Source organism: Podarcis pityusensis (genome assembly GCF_964106645.2).
Source record: "Podarcis pityusensis genome assembly, chromosome: 1".
In the NCBI taxonomy this organism is placed as follows: Eukaryota; Metazoa; Chordata; class Lepidosauria; order Squamata; family Lacertidae; genus Podarcis; species Podarcis pityusensis.
The window spans coordinates 10,676,927-10,696,884 of record NC_138028.1 but is presented as its reverse complement, the minus strand read 5'-3'; the positions used below and the strand labels follow the sequence as shown (position 1 = coordinate 10,696,884).

General features: G+C 46.8%; 1 protein-coding gene across 1 annotated transcript in view; it reads right to left on the bottom strand.

The window, feature by feature from the left end:
- Nucleotides 1-19,958, bottom strand: part of MTHFD1 (methylenetetrahydrofolate dehydrogenase, cyclohydrolase and formyltetrahydrofolate synthetase 1) — a 74,571-nt gene that overhangs the window by 28,086 nt on the left and 26,527 nt on the right. The window contains exons 9-20 of the mRNA XM_081023756.1: nt 19,819-19,946; nt 18,113-18,210; nt 16,724-16,897; nt 15,557-15,693; nt 14,484-14,530; nt 11,558-11,665; nt 11,363-11,437; nt 10,310-10,412; nt 9,175-9,251; nt 4,669-4,809; nt 3,811-3,879; nt 1,801-1,912 (exon numbers count right to left, since the gene is read on the bottom strand). Coding sequence (XP_080879882.1) covers nt 1,801-1,912; nt 3,811-3,879; nt 4,669-4,809; nt 9,175-9,251; nt 10,310-10,412; nt 11,363-11,437; nt 11,558-11,665; nt 14,484-14,530; nt 15,557-15,693; nt 16,724-16,897; nt 18,113-18,210; nt 19,819-19,946 — 1,269 coding nt within the window. The remainder of the gene's footprint in view (nt 1-1,800; nt 1,913-3,810; nt 3,880-4,668; nt 4,810-9,174; nt 9,252-10,309; nt 10,413-11,362; nt 11,438-11,557; nt 11,666-14,483; nt 14,531-15,556; nt 15,694-16,723; nt 16,898-18,112; nt 18,211-19,818; nt 19,947-19,958) is intronic.

The window sequence follows — 19,958 nt, the reverse complement described above, 5'->3', positions numbered from 1 at the left end:
CACTTCTGCTGTTTGTTTGCACCTAGCTAACAGGACCAGTGGACAGGGATGATGGGAACTGTAGTCCCAAAACAGCTGGAGGGCTGGGTTTGGGGATGCCTGCTCTAGTCACTTCATTGCCCTCCCTCTTTCCTAGCTATGCAAAGTCCTTGCTCCAGCTGGAACAGCGTCAAAGAGTTTATGCAAAATGTCCTCTGGTTTGGGGACCCCAAGCAGCCAGGTGGGCTCCCACAAAAGTCATTCCTTGTGGAATGGTCTCCCCCTGGATACAGAGCAGGCCCTGACAGTACCGATATGTCATTATTGATTCATGATTATCATAGACAGATAAAGGAGGATTTATCTACCTGGTTATTTTATGGATAGGCTACAATAATATATACAAAAGTCTTAAGCAGAAATTGGTACTTGTACAGCCGATGTGAAAGGACAAAGGTTGAAATATTATTGCATAACTAAATATGTTTGATTTTATTGAATATTGAAATGAAAGTTGGGAAAGCAAATGTATTTGGAGCAGCAATGGAGGGAGGGAAAAAGAAGGAACGTCGGGGGTGGAGCTGGAAGTCAGCTTTTAAATTTTAATAATTTCGATAAAAATTACGGAAGATCAATAAAAATAACTGGCAAAAAAGGGGGGAAAAAACACCTAGAAATAAAACCTGTTCCTTAGATTGGGAAGATGCAGATTTTCAAACCCTCATGGTGTTTCATGTGTTTTAGTGGATTGTCTTAAGTTATTGTGTTGCATTTTGGGAATCAAGATTATTTTGGTTTCCCTGAGAATGTCCAGGTCCTCAAACGGAAGACAATCTTACTCAGCTACAAGCGATCGTCAGAGAAGAAGTTTATGTTGCACTCTGCCTCAGTTACTTCTGATTTAAAGCCTGCATGTAAATATTCTAAATAAATAAATGATAGCAGCCGGAAGGGTGAACCAAAGTGACAAAGCCCATTTTCTCAGCCACTTCACCCACTTTGAAACCGGCTGTTTTGTCTGGCTATAATCCCGGGGTGAGGTAAAATTATTTTGGCGCGATTTGAAACAGAGGTGCAGCCATTTTGTTTCCCCCATGAAGCCTTGTTCTGAGGTGCTCTTTGAGAATACGGTGGAAAACACAGCCACTGCCATTCCCTGGGGGCTGCCAGTTCAGTGGACAGCAGCTGAATATATGCAGAAAAATACACCCTTCTACAGAGTGGGCGGCTTGTTCCTCAAGCATCTCATTTTATCCGTGAGGTGCAGTGTTAAACACACCTCCAGAGAAAGGGCAGTGACTGAAGCAGGCTTGTTAAATAGATGAACTCACAGCGTGCTGTTCCTTGCAAGCCTTTCTGAACAACACAAGACTTTTGTTTTAGGCTTGAATTTCTCTCTGCCTTTTTATTTTATTTTTTAAAAACAAGAATTGCCTTGTAAAAACCCATAGCAGTTCTATGCATGTCCAATCAGAAGAAAGCCCACTGTGTTCAATACGACTTACACCCAAGTAAACAAGCCATGGAATCATTGAAATGATTATGGGAAACAAACTTGGGGAAGGGGACACAACTTCACAAAGCTATTCCTCCTTGAACTACTAGGTCAATTTCACAAATGTTTTTCGGTGCAACAGCAACGATAGGGAACCCATGGCCCTGCAGATGTTGCTGGACTCCAACTCCCATCATCCCCAGCTAGAGAGGCCAACAGGGATCATGGGAGTTGTAGTCCAGAAACCTATGGAAGGCCACAGGCTCCCCCACCCACTGCATCTTGCAGCCGTGAATTCTGTAAGTAAATGGCGCACAGAGACTCACCCACAAACCCTTCCTTGCCGACGAGCTTTAGGGCAATCTTGTCTGCCAGGACGGATGAGTTGCCATGGGCAATGTTGGCAAATGGACCGGCGTGGACAAACACAGGGTTGCCCTGAGAAGAGAAGGGGGAAATGCAACTGCAAGAAGGAAATGCAAAGGGAGAAAAGATGCTTTGCCACCTGGAATGCTGCAAGCCCAACACACACTTAAAAGGTAAAGGGACCCCTGACCATTAGGTCCAGTCGTGGCCGACTCTGGGGTTGCGGCGCTCATCTCGCTTTATTGACTGAGGGAGCCGGTGTACAGCTTCCGGGTCATGTGGCCAGCAAGACTAAGCTGCTTCTGGCGAACCAGAGCAGCGCACGGAAACGCCATTTACCTTCCCACCAGAGCGGTACCTATTTATCTACTTGCACTTTGACGTGCTTTTGAACTGCTAGATTGGCAGGAGCAGAGACCGAGCAACGGGAGCTCACCCCGTCGCGGGGATTCAAACCGCCGACCTTCTGATCGGCAAGCCCTACGCACACTTACTCAGAAGCAAATTCCATGGATCTCAATGGCACTTGCTTGCGAGTAAGCATGTGTTAGGGCTCTAAAAATCTTGCAGCACTTCAAGTGTCTCTGGTGAAGCAACCCAACAAAGTGGAAACTGGGTAGAACTGAAAATCAGCAAGAAAAATCAGCCCATCACAGTCCCTTCTGTGTCGCCCCAAGCTGAGCGATATTTATTGCAATTGTTAAGAGTGAATTTAATTATTATTTGAGAGTTAATTTTGTTGTGTTCTATTATATTCTAACACATCAGTGAATATCACTTTATATGACATAAGTCGTTCATTTTTAAAGTTATGTTTCATTACGCCTTTTTACACTGGATCAGATTATTATAAGGTGTGTATATTTTGTTGCTGCAAACCGTCTTGTGTATAGTAATATAGAAAGATGGTATACAAATTGAAAGCAAAATGAAATGGGGCTCTCTCTTTCTGTGCCTGTCAAACCCAAACAGTTCTACAGGAGAGGAGGGAACTCTCACTTCTCAAGCCAAATCCTTCCCTGCACAGAATGGGCAGGATCCAGGAAGTTTAAACCTTTCTGGCTCCTTCAGGAATGCAGACGGCAAACCCCCCACCTCCACCTCTGCTAGCTGAGGGTAGGGGAAGAAGATGCAATCTTGCCTGTTAGGAACTGGCTTCCCTCATAGCTCAGAGTCCTTTCTTGGCCACCCCCACAACTTCTGGGAATGCGACAAGTCTGTAAACCACATCCATTCTTGATGCGTTATATTTCGGTACTTAACTTTAAATAGCAAGAGCTTTGCCTCTGGATTAAGAGCCTGCAGAATTTGCAAGAATCCCAGGCTAGCATCCTGATTCCAACAACACCTCTGGTTAAACAACACTTCCTCTTGTTTTCCTCACAGTAACTCGTATTCCATGCCTCTGCATGGGGAGGTTCTATTGATCATGGCCAGTTGCCCTTGACAGGTCTATATAATTTCTATTTTAAGCAACATGAAGACCAACCCCTATTTACAACCTGTGTGCTCTGAGGTAAGGCAGAAGCTAGGGAGACTAGGCCAAGCAGCAGAGAGCCACCAGCTCCTGACTGGACCGCCAGTGGCCTGGGAGATCCGTTGAGGCAGCCTTTGTCCCTCCTTCTCCAGCCATTTTCCCCCCCTTGGGGGCAGGCAGAAGAGGATAAATCCAGGCCAGGGATCTAGTGCCATCGGCAGCTGATGCCACCCTGAGATTATTTTTCTACCATTTCATAGATTAAGGTTCTCATGACTGAGCTATCCCATTTGTTTGTGTTAATGTTTTTTTAATCGCAAACCACTTTGGAAACACAACAAACAAACAAGGCAAACCGTGAGGGGGTGATTGGCTGTCAGGTGCAAAATGTTCTTGAGAACCACTGCCTCACAGCATTTTTTTTGGTGGGGGGGCAGGTAGGTTTTCCGATTTCCAACTGACAGCACAAAGCTTGCACAAGATATGCACTTACCTCTAGAGTCTGCATGAGGTTTGGCTCAATAGCATCTTTCATCAAAACTGCCAGGGCACCACTAACTCCCTAAAGAAAGAAGTGTTTAGAGTTACCTGGGTGGCAGTTCTGACCAATTTCTTCAGGTTTAGGATGCTCCAAGAACCGCAAGGAAGCCCCCTATTCTACCTTGACAGAAATAGGATGCTAAATGAACACAATTGAGGATGCCATGCTCACCATTCCATAATTACAGGTAGGGCAATTTCACACATGTACGATCTACCTCTGGGATCCTAAGCATAGTGCTCGAGTGCCGAAGAGACCAGCCTTGGTGCGTGCGAGGCCTCTACTTCTCCCTATTTTTAATTTTAAAATGTAAATTAAAGCTGGTGTCCAGGGCAATTTACCTTAGGCACACAATGGGATTCTGGAGCAGGGCCTCCTCAGACTACCTGAATCACAAGGGGCTCGCAAAGAAGAAGATGCTCCACAGGTTCTGCTTCGTTCCTGCGCTGCAGGGGGTTGGACTGAATCAGGCATAGGCAAACTCGGCCCTCCAGATGTTTTGGGACTACAATTCCCATCATCCCTGACTACTGGTCGTGTTAGCTAGGGATCATGGGAGTTGTAGTCCCAAAACATCTGGAAGGCCAAGGTTGTCTATCCCTGGAAAAGATGATCCTTGGGTTCCTTCCCACTCCACAATTCTATCATTCTAAATTATCCTGGGGCCAGCTTAGGTTTATGAGGTCAACACCCAGATCCAAGAGACAGTTGAACCAGAATTAAATCCGGCAGAGGTTTCTGGGAAACTTGCACCATCAAGGTCAGTTTTGGCAAAGTTTTGTCTTCTGAGGAAGATTACGGCCTACGTACCAGATCTTCTGTGGTAATTGGAACGCCGTTCTTGCTGGAAGCCACCACCATTTTGGCTAGGCGACGCCTCATGTCCTCCAGGCCATCTGTGAGAGCCAAGACCGCCATGATTTCACTGGCAACCGTGATGTCGAACTGAGCCTGCCGGAGGGAAGGACAGGGCCAAAAACAGTCTCCTTTCAACCCAAGCAGCATTTTTTTGTTTTAAAGGAGAACCACTGTCTCCAGATACAAACTCTATAGTGGGGATGTGGGGTGGGGTACTCTTCCTTGCCTCGCAACAGCCCTGTTTCCTTGGAGGGAAGCAGTTGGGGGCTGCATGCTGGTGGATGGGCAGGGCTCCTGCAAACTGCAGAGGTTGAGATAAGACGAGGGGATTTCAGCAGGGATAGCTTGTCCTGCAAACAACACCCACTGACATTCCCAGAGCTTTGCCTTCTTTTGTATCTGGGCACCCTGGTGGCGCTGTGGGTAAAACCTCAGCACCTAGGGCTTGCCGATCGCATGGTCGGCGGTTCGAATCCCCGCGGCGGGGTGAGCTCCCATCTTTCGGTCCCAGCTCCTGCCCACCTAGCAGTTCGAAAGCACCCCTAAGTGCAAGTAGATAAATAGGTACTGATTTATAGAGGGAAGGTAAATGGCGTTTCCGTGTGCTGTGCTGGTGCTGGCTCGCCAGAGCAGCTTCGTCACGCTGGCCACGTGACCTGGAAGTGTCTCCGGACAGCGCTGGCCCCCGGCCTCTTAAGTGAGATGGGCGCACAACCCTAGAGTCGGACATGACTGGCCCGTACGGGCAGGGGTACCTTTACCTTTACCCTGGTGGTGGGGAGGGCCAAAGTGGGCAAGGCTGGAACAAAGACCCCCCTCTTTCACCCCATACACTTTGTTCAACCCCTGACCTCTGGGTAGCTGAATTGCTTAGCAGAGCTTTGCAAACTTGTCATGCTGGTGACACACTTTTTAGACATGCATCATTTTGCGACACGGTACTTCAGTGTTACTAGCAAGCCAGAGGTTTAAACTAACCCCTTTCCAGCCCCGTGAGGAGTGCAGGGAGCATTCGCACGGCACACCTGCACACTGCAGCCGACATGTTAACGTGATGCGACACACAGTTTGGAAAGCTCTGGGTTAGAGTGTGATGCTGATAACGCCAAGGTTGCAGGTTTGATTCCAGTAGGAGACAACTGCCTATTCCTGCATTGCAGGGGCTTGGAGTAGATGATAGGCTCCCTTCCAACTCTATGATACCCCTGGCAAAGGTGGGGAGCCTCAGACCCTTGGGAACGAATGTGTCACCTCAAGCCTCTCCATCCCGCTCAGGACTCTCTCCATGCCACATCTCCTTGACCCTGTTCATTGCCCTCCTCAAGTGTTTTTGCCTGGCTGGAATGTGTCCTTGAAGAAGAGTTTGGATTTGATATCCCGCTTTATCACTACCCGAAGGAGTCTCAAAGCGGCTAACATTCTCCTTTCCCTTCCTCCCCCACAACAAACACTCTGTGAGGTGAGTGGGGCTGAGACTTCAGAGAAGTGTGACTGGCCCAAGGTCACCCAGCAGCTGCATGTGGAGGAGCGGGGAAGCGAACCCGGTTCCCCAGATTAGGAGACTACCGCTCTTAACCACTACACCACACTGGTTCTCGCCTTGAACTGCAAGAGTGCCTCTTGTCTGCCTGGATGGCAAGATGGATTTCTGTGGTTAACAGGCAAGAGAAGCATTAGACTCAGGAGCCAATGTGGCCTTTTTGCTTGGCCCCCAAGACGCTTCCCAGGTCACCCACATCTGAAAGCTACACCTTCCTTGAGTGCTTTTGCCTTTCTGGAATGAATCCTTGAACTGTTAGTATTTCATGCATCCGTTGCTGCAGATGTGATTGGTGTAAATCACATGCCTGTCTGGGAAGAAGGTGGGAACGGAAGACAGCCTTCTCTCTCTTCCGTTGTGGGTACTGTTGGGACTGTACTTTTGCTTTTACTTCGTCCTGTTCTCTCTCGGAGCTGATGAGAGAGGACGCCATAATTCTTTGTCTGTACATAGTGTGTAAATAAATACGTAGATTAGCTCTACGATGTCTCACACTTCTTGCTGTGCAATGCTAGAAGATTAGTGTGCATATGCCATCAGGTATACGTCGCTGAGCACACTGGAGAAGAAGGGAAATGCCTTTTCCAGAGCTGCGCATACCAGAGAATGCTTGGAGTGCGGGGGCTGCAGGAGCACCCCAGGGCATTTTCCAACATGAACTGCCACAACGCCTCTCGCTTTCCTGGAAAAAATCCATCTTTAGTGTGGCAGCACCACACTTTGGAATTCCCTGCCTGTTGACACTGGGCAAGTTCCTTCACTGTACTTTTTTTGCTGCTTGCTAAAAACATCTTTGTTTAAGGTGTGCAGAATGCTGACGTATGCTTTAATCTGGTTTTTGAATAAACAACCAAGGAAATCCCCCGTGTTGCAAAACAGACAACTCTGAACAGCCACAAGCAACACGCGGCTAATAATTTGCTAACAACAACAGTCACAGTCAGTGCAGAACCGTTTTTCCGGATGATGAACTGTTTCAATGGTAATTCTTCATCAGCAAATGAATTGTCCCTACAGGTACATCTAGTAGCAAAGGATCAGCAATCACCGAGAAGTGTAGTAAAAACTGTTCTACGCTTTGTTCGGAGCACCAATCACTGCTCATTTGCAGGACTGTGACTGTTGAAAGGCATTTTGCCTTCATCTCCAGGTTCTTTGATACCGACTAACTACGCTCTCTATCGTTGTTCGTGAACATTATTTGACTCCGATGATTCATTACTCCATTGCATATTTTCTGTTTATGAATTGTGAAACATTATAATTTTGTAAATATTTTGTTAGCACATTATTAGCCGCGTGTTGCCTATGGTTGTTCAAATTAATCTGGTTTTTAGCTGATCGCCGATTCCGTGTTTCTTTTTCTTTTTTTAAATATTCCCAATCGTTGTTTTTAGCTGTTCCCCCAACCCCTGATAATGTTGTTGTTTTCGTAAACCATTTTGAGGTTTTATTACAATCAAGCGGTGTCTAAATCTTGGGAAACAAAATATATAAATAAAATAGAGATAAATGACGGGTGTCTACCTCTCACTTTCGTACGGCTGGAAAGTCACCTGTTGTAAGGTAAGAGTCACCTCTATTGCTCCACCCACATTTTGCCTCCGGCTCCACCTACCACCCGCATGCCGTCCCCAGAAGGGATGAAAAAGGTTTCCAACCACTACCCCTGTTCCACAGGAAAGATAGCGCAAGGTTGTGCTGGAAGAGGTGCCATTTTTTATGCCAAAGACAACACAGAGTCAAGCAAACTAGATGTCTGAAATGGAGAAGACTACAGGGGTTCCTTGGTTCTCAAATTTAATCTGTTCTGGGAGTCTGTTCAACTCCTGAAATGGTTCGAAAACCAAGGTGCGGCTTCCAATTGGCTGCAGGAGCTTCCTGCACTCAATCAGAAGCCGTGGAAGCTGTGTTGGATGTTCAGCTTCTGAAAACGTTTGCAAACCAGAATACAGTCATAAAGGTAAAGGTAAAGGGACCCCTGACCATTAGATCTAGTTGTGGCCGACTCTGGGGTTGCGGCGCTCATCTCGCTTTATTGGCCAAAGGAGCCGGCGTACAGCTTCCAGGTTATGTGGCCAGCATGACTAAGCCGCTTCTGGCGAACCAGAGCAGCGCACGGAAATGTCGTTTACCTTCCCGCCGGAGTGGTACCTATTTATCTACTTGCACTTTGACGTGCTTTCGAACTGCTAGGTTGGCAGGAGCAGGGACTGAGTGATGGGAGCTCACCCCGTCGCGGGGATTTGAACCGCCGACCTTCTGATCGGCAAGTCCTAGACTCTGTGGTTTAACCCACAGCGCCACCCACGTCCCAAGAATACAGTCATACCTTGGGTTAAATATGCTTCAGGTTGAGCATTTTCAGGTTATGCTCTGTGGCGACCCGGAAGTAACGGAACGCGTTACTTCCGGGTTTCGCCACTCGTGCATGTGCAAACGCTCAAAATGAGGTCACGCACATGTGCAGAAGCGGCGAGTCATGATGCACAGACGCACAGTCGCGGGTTGCGTTCTACTCAGGATGCGAACGGGGCTCCGGAACGGATCCCGTTCACATCCAGAGGTACCACTGTACTCATTTCTGGGTTTGCAGCGTTCAGGAGCAGATTTGTTTGGCAGCCAAGCTGTTTGATTACCAAGGTACTCCAAAACACGGTGGGTGGAAAAGCCAGCCCCTCAGAACAATTTAGCACCAGGTACATATTATCACCCCCCCCACACACTTTTATGTTCTCATGCACATCATCTGTAGAAAAACACTCAGTGGGGAAAGAAAAACCCCAACACCTCTTAGCTTAAGGTCAACCCAGTTGCTAAGGGAGGGTAAGATGCTATTGTTCAAAGACCAGCCAGTTCCCCACCACCACCCTCACAATAAGAAAGCATCTCGGAATGAGAGAGGAAAGGGCACTTACTGTGCGTGAGAACCCCTTTTCGGTTGGAGACTGCCCAATAGTGATCTTCCGCAGAAACCTGTCATTTGTGTCCATCACTGAGCAAGGGAAAGCGAGGAGAGGGAGGGAAGGAGAGAATGAATGGATGGATGAGTGAAAGCAGGTTAAAAAGGACCCTGTGACATGGGCATTTTAGGCAGGCTTTTTGGGGGGGGGGCTAGCAGGGGCCAGCAACCATTTTCAGCTGTGGGCCAGTTCACCGTCCCTCAGACCATGTGGTGGGCCAGACTATTTTTTTGGGGGGGGGGGGGAAACTGAACGAATTCCTATGCCCCACAAATAACCCAGAGATGCATTTTAAATAAAAGCACACATTCTACTCATGTAAAAACATGCTGATTCCCGGACTACCCATGGGCCGGATTGAGAAGGTGATAGGGCCGCATCTGGCCCCTGGGCCTTAGGTTGCCTACCCCATTAGCTCAGAAAAGCTGCTGAAAGGTGAATGCCTATTCATACGTGCACACACTCAAACACATGCAGGAACACACACACAGGCACACAAAGACAGCCCTCTCCCTCTCAAAAAACTTCCCCCAAGCGTTCCAATCAGTGCTGAGCAGCTACATCTTGAGAGCTGCCCAGCAGCGTCCGTGCGGCTAGCCTGCCAAGAAAATCAAATTAAATGGTAGCTCCGAAACCCTGTGCTGACCGGAACATCTCTGCCGGCCACTTCCTGCTACCAGATAAGCCCAGCAGAGGGGATATTGCACAGGGCCCTCCTCAAATCTTGAGCCAGCCCTATCAATAACTCTGTAAAGGCCCAGCAATTCTGGGGGTGTTCCTGACTGGAATTCGGCAAGCCCAGAGCAATGACTCATGCAGAGAAGCAACGGCCGTCTCCTTGGAGGATGGACAGTTCTGCTACACAGGAAGCGGAGGATCAAAACTATCTATAATCTGTGTGCAATCGGATTTTGGCTAACATTGAAGGCTCTGGGATGGGGACAGGCAGTGGAGGGAGATAAGCAGGAATCTCTAAGTCTAAACCTTAAACCATTTTTTTTGTATACACACAAAAACAAAAGCTCAAACTCCCCCACCTTTCTAAACATCTTTCTACTTTGCCCACTGTGGGTTATTTTTGCGCCAATACCTCTTTGCCATGTTATGCTGCCTGGATCAATATCCAATCTCACAAATTTGTTTATTTCATCATCCGTCAAAGCCCTTGGGTCTGTTTTCTCAATATGCAATCTCTGAGGAAGAACGAAAGGAGGGGGAGAGAAATAAGATGGTGGGTAGTTACAGGAAATGAGCAAGTTCATTTTGGAGGGGGGGAATCGTTCTTAAAGCAAAATAAATAAATAAAGGGAGAGCAGCGTCTAAAAACCTAGGCTGAAACTTGAAACCTGCCAAGAAGAAATGTGAAAAAGCATGGTTTGCACATAACTCTGAACCATGGTTTGTCTAAGCCATGGCTTAGCATCCTGTGCAAACCAGGAATGATGTAAGTGACAGAATTTTTTTAAAGCCAGAATTTCAGCTTCAATGGGCCAGCTATAGATATGGGTCCTAAGTGTGTTTCCTGCCTAGCTAACTTGAACAGGGGCCTAATCTGAAAGAAGATATATAATGTAGAGCCAGATTTTCCTGAAGAAATAGAGAGGACTTGTACAAATCAGCCTTCTCCAACTTGGTGCCCTCCAGCTCTTTCAGACTATCCACCAAAACAGCTGGAGGGCACTGGTGAGGGCTGGCATAGTATATCACACTTTGCTTGGGTGCAAATCTCATAAATTACAGGGCCAAGATTCTGGGTTTTGCAACTGTCTGCTGGCTCCTGATGGCCTACCTGACAACACTGATGCACACATATGACTTCATTAAGTGTTCTTGATTAGTCCTTTGTGTGACTTCTTGATTTTGTAATTGTTTTCTGAATGTCTAAGGCAAGTCCTCACATTACTCTTTGCATACATTTGCCAGATACCTGACCTTGCATTTTTTGCCTCCTGTTTGCCTGGGTATTTTTTTATGCTTTGCTGTTTTCAGTACAAGTTTTTATAATAAAAGGATTCTGGGCTTTGCACCTAATTCTATGCTTGCGAACATGCAAGATGGTCACATCCCTGAGTATATAGTCCATGAAACATCCACACGGAAGGGACCTGGAAATTTGTTACCGGAATAGGCTCTGCAAACTCACCCGCAATCTCTGGATCTGGACGTTGGAGAACTTCCTGGCGCCGTCAACAGAAGGGACCAATCGGGAATAGAGAGCCTTAAGGAGCAAAGGCACTTCATAAGCGGCTGCAGGGCACTCAACAAGTCACACACACACACACACACACACACACACACACACACACTACAGGGGAAAAGATAAATTGCACCATGTTACCTGATCAGACTGCGTGGCCTCGTGGAAGATGCGGGCATCAATAGCGGCAGCGACCAGGTTATTGGCTGCAGTAATGGCGTGGATGTCGCCAGTGAGGTGGAGATTGAACTAGAGAGGACGGAAAATGTCAGTTTGCATTTCTTAGTGCAGAAAGTACTGATCTGATGTGTTGAGATCTTTCCCATTCTAATTAATTCAAGAGGGTTCTGGAAGCTTCTCTGTGTGAAAGAAGGTTCACGATGTTTGGGTTATTCCTTCCGAGAAGCTGAGTGCAGCTAGTTTAAACTAGTTCTGTTATCTCTTTCAGTCAAGGTCATTGCTGACTATAAAAATAGGCCAGAAGGAGCCTGGGTTTCACACTTTCTCTTTCTATCTCTCTTTCCTTCTGGTGTGGTGTTCTGAACAGTGGTACCTCTGGTTGTGAACGGGATCTGTTCCGGAGGCTCGTTCACAACATGAAAAGAGCACAACTTGCAGCGGCGCGTCTGCGCACACGTGGGTTGTGATTCGCCGCTTCTGCACATGCGCGTGGCAAAACCTGGAAGTAACCCTTTCCGGTACTTCCAGGTCACCGCGGGACGTAACCTGAAAGAACGTAACATGAAGCGGACGTAACATGAGGTATGACTGTACATAGTATGCTTAGTGTTAAGATTCAGACTTATTATAAGTTATTGCAAGTTTAAGTTAAATCTGCTGCAATTGGATTTCTTATGGACAGGGCCAATCCTGAATGTATTGGATTTGTGACCATTATGCTCATTTGCCTTCAGTGGCAGTAAAGCTCTGCCGGATGAAATACAATTGCCTCTGGTCTATTTTTTTTTGGAATCTTGCAACATGTTTAAGTTTTTTACTCTGCTAACTATACAATGGAATCTACCCTGGATCAATATTGAGTAGAATACCCATGACAAAAAGGGGGAGACAAATTGGATTGGGGTGGAGAGGACCTCAACAACAACCTCAAATCCTCTGTTAAAGCCCAGCAAGTCCCAAAACAGGACTATGAGCTGGAGAGGGAAATATTAACACCAAAAAAACCAAAGAACTCATAATTGACTTTAGGAGAAAGAAAAGTGTATTTTTACCATTGCACATAAATGGCGAGGAGGTGGAGAGGGTTGGTAGTTTTAAATACCTGGGCATTTACATCTCTGAGGACCTCTCATGGACTGCAAATATTAATATGGTTGTGAGGAAGGTGCAGGGGAGGTTGTATTTCCTGAGAATGCTCAGGGGACTGAATCTATCTCAGCACCTACTTCTGTCCTATTATCACAGTACCATCGAGAGTGTCTTAACCTATAGTATATTATCGTGGTATGGGAGCAGCTCTGAAACGGATAAAAAAGCTTTACAGAGAATAATTAAAATTGCCCAGAATGTTATTGGGCTCCAACTACCAACCCTGGATGAGATCTTCACGTCTCGCACCTTGAAGAAGTCACACAATATCCTGAGAGATCCCACCCATCCTGCTCACAACTTCTTTGAACTGTTGCCTTCGGGCAGAAGATATAGGACAATGAAAACACGAACCACACGCCTTCTGAATAGTTTCTATCCAAGAGCTCTGATTGCACTAAATAATGATCTCAGGGCCAGTTGCAAGAAATAGCAAGTAGGGAGTAGGAAGGAATGAGACAGGTTTTTAGGTTATGTTATGCTTTTAATAGGTTATGTTACATTCTGGAGTATGATATGTTTTTATAGATTATGTCTGAATAGGATGAGAGTGTTGGAGATACGTGCAAATGTGTATGTGAACCCGGTCTTTGGGTGGGTGTTTGATTTTCGTTGTTGTGTATACTGTGTATATACAGACAATGACAATAAATTTATCTTAATCTTAATCTTAATCTTAATCTTAATCTTATTCCACGGAGGCACAGGTTAATTCTGTGTCCAGGGCAGCTGTCTACCAGCTCCACCTGGTACGCAGGCTGAGACCCTACCTGCCTGCGGACTGTCTCGCCAAAGTGGTGCATGCTCTAGTTATCTTCCGCTTGGACTACTGCATGGCGCTCTACCTTTGAAGGTGACCCAGAAACTGCAATTAATCCAGAATGCGGCAGCTGGACTACTGACTGGGAATGACTGCTGGGACCACATAACACCGGTCTTGAAAGACCTGCACAGGCTCCCAGTACATTTCTGAGCACAATTCAAAGTGTTGGTGCTGACCTTTAAAGCCCTAAATGGTCCTGTATGCGTCAAGGAGCGTCTCCACCCCCATCGTTCAGCCTGGACACTGAGGTCCAGCTCTGAGGGCCTTCTGGCGGTTCCCTCATTGCGAAAAGTGAGGTTACAGGGAACCAGACAGAGGGCCTTCTTGGTAGTGGCGCACGCCCTGTGGAACACCCTCCCTTCAGATGTGAAGGAAATAAGCAGCTATCCTATTTTTAAAAGACATCTGAAGGCAGCCCTGTTTAGGGAAGTTTTTAATATTTAATGCTGTATTGTTTTTAACACTAGATTGGAAGCCACCCAGAGTGGCTGGGGAAACTCAGCCAGATGGGCAGGGTATAAATAATAAATTATTGTTATTATTATTATTATTAGCAATGTTCCTACAGGCGAGGTTAGAAAGTTGCTCTCTGATAGGTAAGAGACAAGAGCCGTCTCTTGATGTCACACTGCAAAATTTCCAGAGATCCAGGGAAGTGGGTATCGTAGAAAAAGTTCCTTCAATCACTACAGGCTTCCCAAAGGTTTCCCAGCCCTGCTTTAAACACAGAATCACAGAATTGTAGAGTTGGAAGGAACCACAAGTTCCAACCCCTTGCAATGCAGGAATATTTCGCCCAATGTGGGGCTCAAACCCACGACCCTGAGATTAAGAGTCTCGTGCTCTACTGACTGAGCTAATCCCACATCAACCATTTTGTTTCAAATGCAGTCGTAAATTAAGGAATCAAGTTACCTCCTCCATAGGAATAACCTGAGAATATCCACCTCCAGCCGCACCACCTGTATAAAAGAAAGGATGCCATTCATCAGACCGCGCTTGCAAAAAGCGTGAGCATCTTTATTTTATTTTTTTATTGATTTTCACATTTATCACAGAAAGAAAAAGAAAACACACAACAGAGAAAAAGAGAAAAAAACACAAAAAAGAACTATTACTTCAAATCCCTAATTTTCATTACATTGATAACTGACTTCCTCAAATCCCCTCTCTGAATTTCATTATATCACCTGTTTAACAGTTCTCCAAATTCATATTTCTAATAATATTAACTCCTTTCATTTACTAACCTCTTCTCTTTTATTAATATTCTAATGCTTAATATTTACTACCACATATTCTTACTCTATCCCTAAGCCTATTTATTACTTCCAATAATTTTCTATTTATCTTATATTACAATATTTAGCTAGATATTCTTTAAATTTCTTAAAAGTGTGAGCATCTTTAGATTACGAAGAGGATGCACAGGCTTCTAAAACCGACAAACTTCTCTGAGCAGTGATGGGTGTCAAAAAAAGGGCTTGCCCGAAAACCTCCTGCATCCGATTACCAGAGATGAAAGTAGATCATGTGCTTATCTGTAAGTTGTCTTGTGTTATCTCATAACTTTTAAGTCCAAATTACTGATACCGGAAACAATATTTTCAGTACAGTGGTACCTCGGGTTACATATGCTTCAGGTTACAGACTCCGCTAAGCCAGAAATAGTGCTTCAGGTTAAGAACTTTGCTTCAGGATAAGAACAGAAATCAGCCTTCGGCGGTGCAGTGGCAGCGGGAGGCCCCATTAGCTAAAGTGGTGCTTCAGGTTAAGAACAGTTTCAGGTTAAGAACGGACCTCCGGAACGAATTAAGTACTTAACCCGAGGTACCACTGTAATGTTCTGGGAAGGGATATAGCTTGTGGCCGTGCATCTGCCTTGAATGCAGAAGATTCCAGGTTCAACCCCCCCCCCAGCATCTCCAGGTGCACCCTGGACATAAGAAGAGGCTGCTGGATCAGGCCCACGGCCCACCTTTACGTACCTTTAATTCCAAACGTGGGTCCTTGTGAAGGCTGCCGAACGCAGGCAAAGGCATTCCGACCAAGGTATGCTCCCAGCGCTTGAACCAGTCCCACTGTTGTGGTGCTTTTCCCTTCTCCCAGGGGTGTGGGCGTTATACTGAAATGCAAAAAAACAAAACAAAAAAACCTGAAGGCATTGGGAAAATGCACCCGTTTCCTTTGAGCAAAGCCGACAGGCTATGAACAAGGTGATCTCCTGCATGCACCCTTAGCGCTGGTATTCAAAGCTCAAGACAAGCTCTTTGGGGTCCAGCAAATCACAGGACGGCCACGATGCCGATCTCGTGCTGCCTCACCTCTGCCCCTCCCAGCAAACAACCACCACCTGCCTCCCGGGAAGTCAGTGCAGTGGCTCCAGCCAGTGGCATAGCATGGTTAGGGCCACGGGGCAGCTGCCCTGGGCACAAAATTGTTTAGGGTGTATAATTTCAGCACCCAGAGCTGCCTCAACACAGCTGTGCACTGTTAGTTTCTGTTTTGCCACTGAGCAGCTGCTTAGAGTCACAAGGCTCTGTTTACATTCCAGAGACATCCCAGGCTGTTGGAAGTCTCACGGGAGAAGGGAGACGGATGTGACGTTACTGGTTTCCTGTTCCTTTGTTGTTCAGTTGCTCTCTGCTCTCACAGACAGAGGATGTATTTTTCTTTGCTCTCCGCGTAGCTTAGTAATAAAGCATAGCATGTAGCCATAAATCTCATCACTTCCGCGTGCTGTTTTGGATTCTCTGCTGAATGGGGGAACGTGCCTGAGGCCTCATCAAAGGCTCAGGTCGTTAATTATTCATCGGGGGCGATTCCGAAGCAGTCGGAGGAAGATGAGCTTTATCAGCTTGGCCGAGCGGAGATCCCGACATGCACTTCCAGCGAACGACTCTTCTTTTCTTATCACAGTGGCTGAAATACTCCTGAGTGACACGGACACCTTTAGGCAGCTGAACGTGAATGCATACTCTGTCTGTTTCCATCCCTCTCTCCCACCCACCCAGCTCCAAGCAGCCCCGGGCACTGGAAACCCATGTTACGCCACTGGCTGGTTCCACCCCACCTGGCAGGCTGCTCCCCAATGTCCCCAACTGAAAAAGGCTACGAGCCGACCAGAGTAGCAGAAACGGACCCATGAAACCTACCCCGTTACGACAACGTATCTGCCATCGGGCTGGTCCTTCAGGCGCTTCAGCGCCGACAGCGAAATCTTGGCCTTGCACTGGCCGTAGAGTTGCACCTCATCTGAGAGCAGACCGATCTCCTTGGCCAGCTGGCCGATGGGCTTGGGGAAGCAGGACCGGGATACTTCGATGTCGCTGAAAGTCAACAAGAGGGCGGTGAGGAAGAGTTCTACGGAGAGACGATACGCAGGACTATAGGAAGCTGCTTTAATGCTGAGTTATAGATCGCTGGCCCAGTGAAGTTCATGGCCGAGTGAGGATTCGAACCCAGGCCTCCCAGGCTGTAGCCCACTACTTTAATCACAACACCACCCTGCCTCTCCCCACTACAGTTGTGTGTGTATGGAGGGAGAGTCATGTTTCTGAGTGCTCGCCTAAAAGAAAGGCTCCTAGCAAGCTGGAAAATTAGCAGGAGAAGGATGGACCAGAGCGAGCTCTCATCTTGGGTGCCCTCCGGCTGCTTTAAAACTACAACACCTGTCAGTCCCAGCCACAACATCTGGAGATATTCCTAGAACCACAGAATTGCAGACTTGGAAGGCATCATACAAGGATCATCTGGTCCACCACACCCTGCAATTGCAAGGCTCTCTCTGCTCAATGTAGGGACGTGGGTGGCACTGTGGGTTAAACCACAGAGCCTAGGACTTGCCGATCAGAAGGTCGGTGGTTTGAATCCCCGCGTCGGGGTGAGCTCCCGTTGCTTGGTCCCTGCCATCCTAGCCATCCTAGCAGTTCGAAAGCATGCCAAAGTGCAAGTAGATAAATAGGTACCGCTCCGGCGGGAAGGTAAACGGCATTTCCGTGCGCTGCTCTGGTTTTGCCAGAAGCGGCTTAGTCATGCTGGCCACATGACCCGGAAGCTGTACGCCGGCTCCCTTGGCCAATAAAGCGAGATGAGCGCCGCAACCCCAGAGTCGGTCATGACTGGACCTAATGGTCAGGGGTCCCTTTACTTTTACTCTGCTCAATGTGGAGCTCAAATGCACAACCCTGAGATTAAGATCCACATGATCTTCCCCAGATTGGGGGAAGGTAGACCTTGTTTTAAAACAACAACCACCTAGATTATTTTTTTATTATTATAAAAAAGCTGTTCCCTGCAAATTCAACAAAAATCAATTGCATCACCCATTTGCAGACCACAGAAATATATTCCATCAGTTCCAAGTTTCTATCACCCCATTTTGCTGTGAGTAGTGGAGAGAACATGCTGGACCTCTACAAAGACTTAATAAAAACAACACCCCCTATCCCATGCCCCAACACACCCCCCCCATATAAATTCAGGCAAAAACCAGAATGAAATAATCTCTATCAATGGCCTTCCAGCCATAAGATGTTCCTTACCTTGGAACAGGCGTTCTAGGGATCAGCTGGTTATACTGAATATTCCACTTGCCAGGCTGATATTTCTCCAGAAAGCGTTGCGCACTTTCTACAGTGCTCTAAATTCGTATTGAAAAAGAAAGAAGCGAACCAAGGAAAGGTCTGTCACACAAAACGTTCCAGCAGGTCAGTCAATAATGTCATAGGCAAGACAGAACAGGAGCCCAGCACACACCTGGCAAGACTACTGGCCGCAATTGCTGTGTTCTCCCTCTGAATACTACCTGCTGGGAGCCAGGGAGAGTGCAGTTGCACTCAAGTCCCTCTTGCAGGCTTTCCACAGGCATCTGGCTCCTCCGGCTGCAGCAACAAAGGACTTCCGCCCCCGGCCAAGAACCTCCATCATTCATTGTTACGCAGATGGGTACAAGCTGCAGGGCCTTTTTGGTTGTGGCACTGCTGTTACGGAATGCACTCTCTAGGAAGCCCGGCCTCAACACCCCCATCCCCTGCCTCATTCTAACATCTTCATTACAACCTGGTTGCTTGGGTAGGTTTTGGGGGAAGGCCGATTATTATTTCTGTTGCCCTTGAAGCCAATTTTAGATTACCCGCCCCCCGCAAAAAAGCAGGATATAAAACAAAGGACCCTAACTGTTTACAGTATTAGTTGCTGCATTTTAGGATTATCGTTTCTGATCTCTGCTGTCAGACACTCTGATTACATCAGCAGAAAGCCAGAATACAAAGGTTAAATCATCACCGTGGTTTATATTTTGAGAGCCTGTGGCCCTTCAGATGCTATTGGACTCCTGTCGTCTGTAGCCAGCATGTCCAATGGTCAAGGATAATAGATGACAGACTCCAACATGCCCCTGATTTAGAGGCACAGTGATCAGAAATACTGGAGGTTGCTATTTATTCCGGCAATTTATATAGCTCTTCATGCAACAGAGATGGACATACAAGCAGCTTACAATGTTACAAAACTATCACAAACAAGTTTTTTAAGAATCAACTAACATATGGGGGCCGTCATGGCTAATGGCAGATGAAAAACACAGACATACAGTGGAGACATGCAGCCCCATCAAATAATAATAATAATAATAATAATAATAATAATAATAACAACAACACACAGCCCATCTGACTAGGTTGCCCCAGACACTCTGGCCGGCTCCCAACAAAATATGACAAACACAACAAAACATCAAACATTAAAAACTTCCTTATACAGAGCTGCCTTCTGATGTCTCCTAAAGTCAAATAGAATGAAGGCAGCCCTGTTTAGGGAAGCTTTTAATGTTTGATGTATTACATTATTTTAATATTTTTTTGGAAGCCGCCCAGAGTGGCTGGGGAAGCCCAGCCAGATGGGCGGGGTATAAATAATAAATTATTATTATTATTATTATTATTATTATTATCCCATTATTTAACATTTACAAGCATGCATTCATAGGTAGCAGCTGCACCCTCACCTCTGCAATTTATGCTCACGCCAAAAGGTGGGACAAAAACACACACACACACACACACACACACACACACAGAGAACACCCTAGAGCACCCACAACCATTCCTCCCCCCCCCCCGTACATAATGTGCAGCTGCTCTGGGGGAAAGCAAGAGTTTTGAGGGTGGGGTTGTGGGAGAGCAACGCAGCCCATGCGCCTCCCACAGGTACAACCAGTGTGCTCTCTCCGCGAACCAAGGCCACACACCTGCATCAGCATGGCAACCGTCATTGGCCCGACACCTCCAGGGACCGGGGTGATGTAACCCGCCTTCTCCTTGGCTGCGCTGTAGGCCACATCGCCAACGACCCTTTTCCCACTTGCCCTTGTACTGTCTTGTGTGTGAG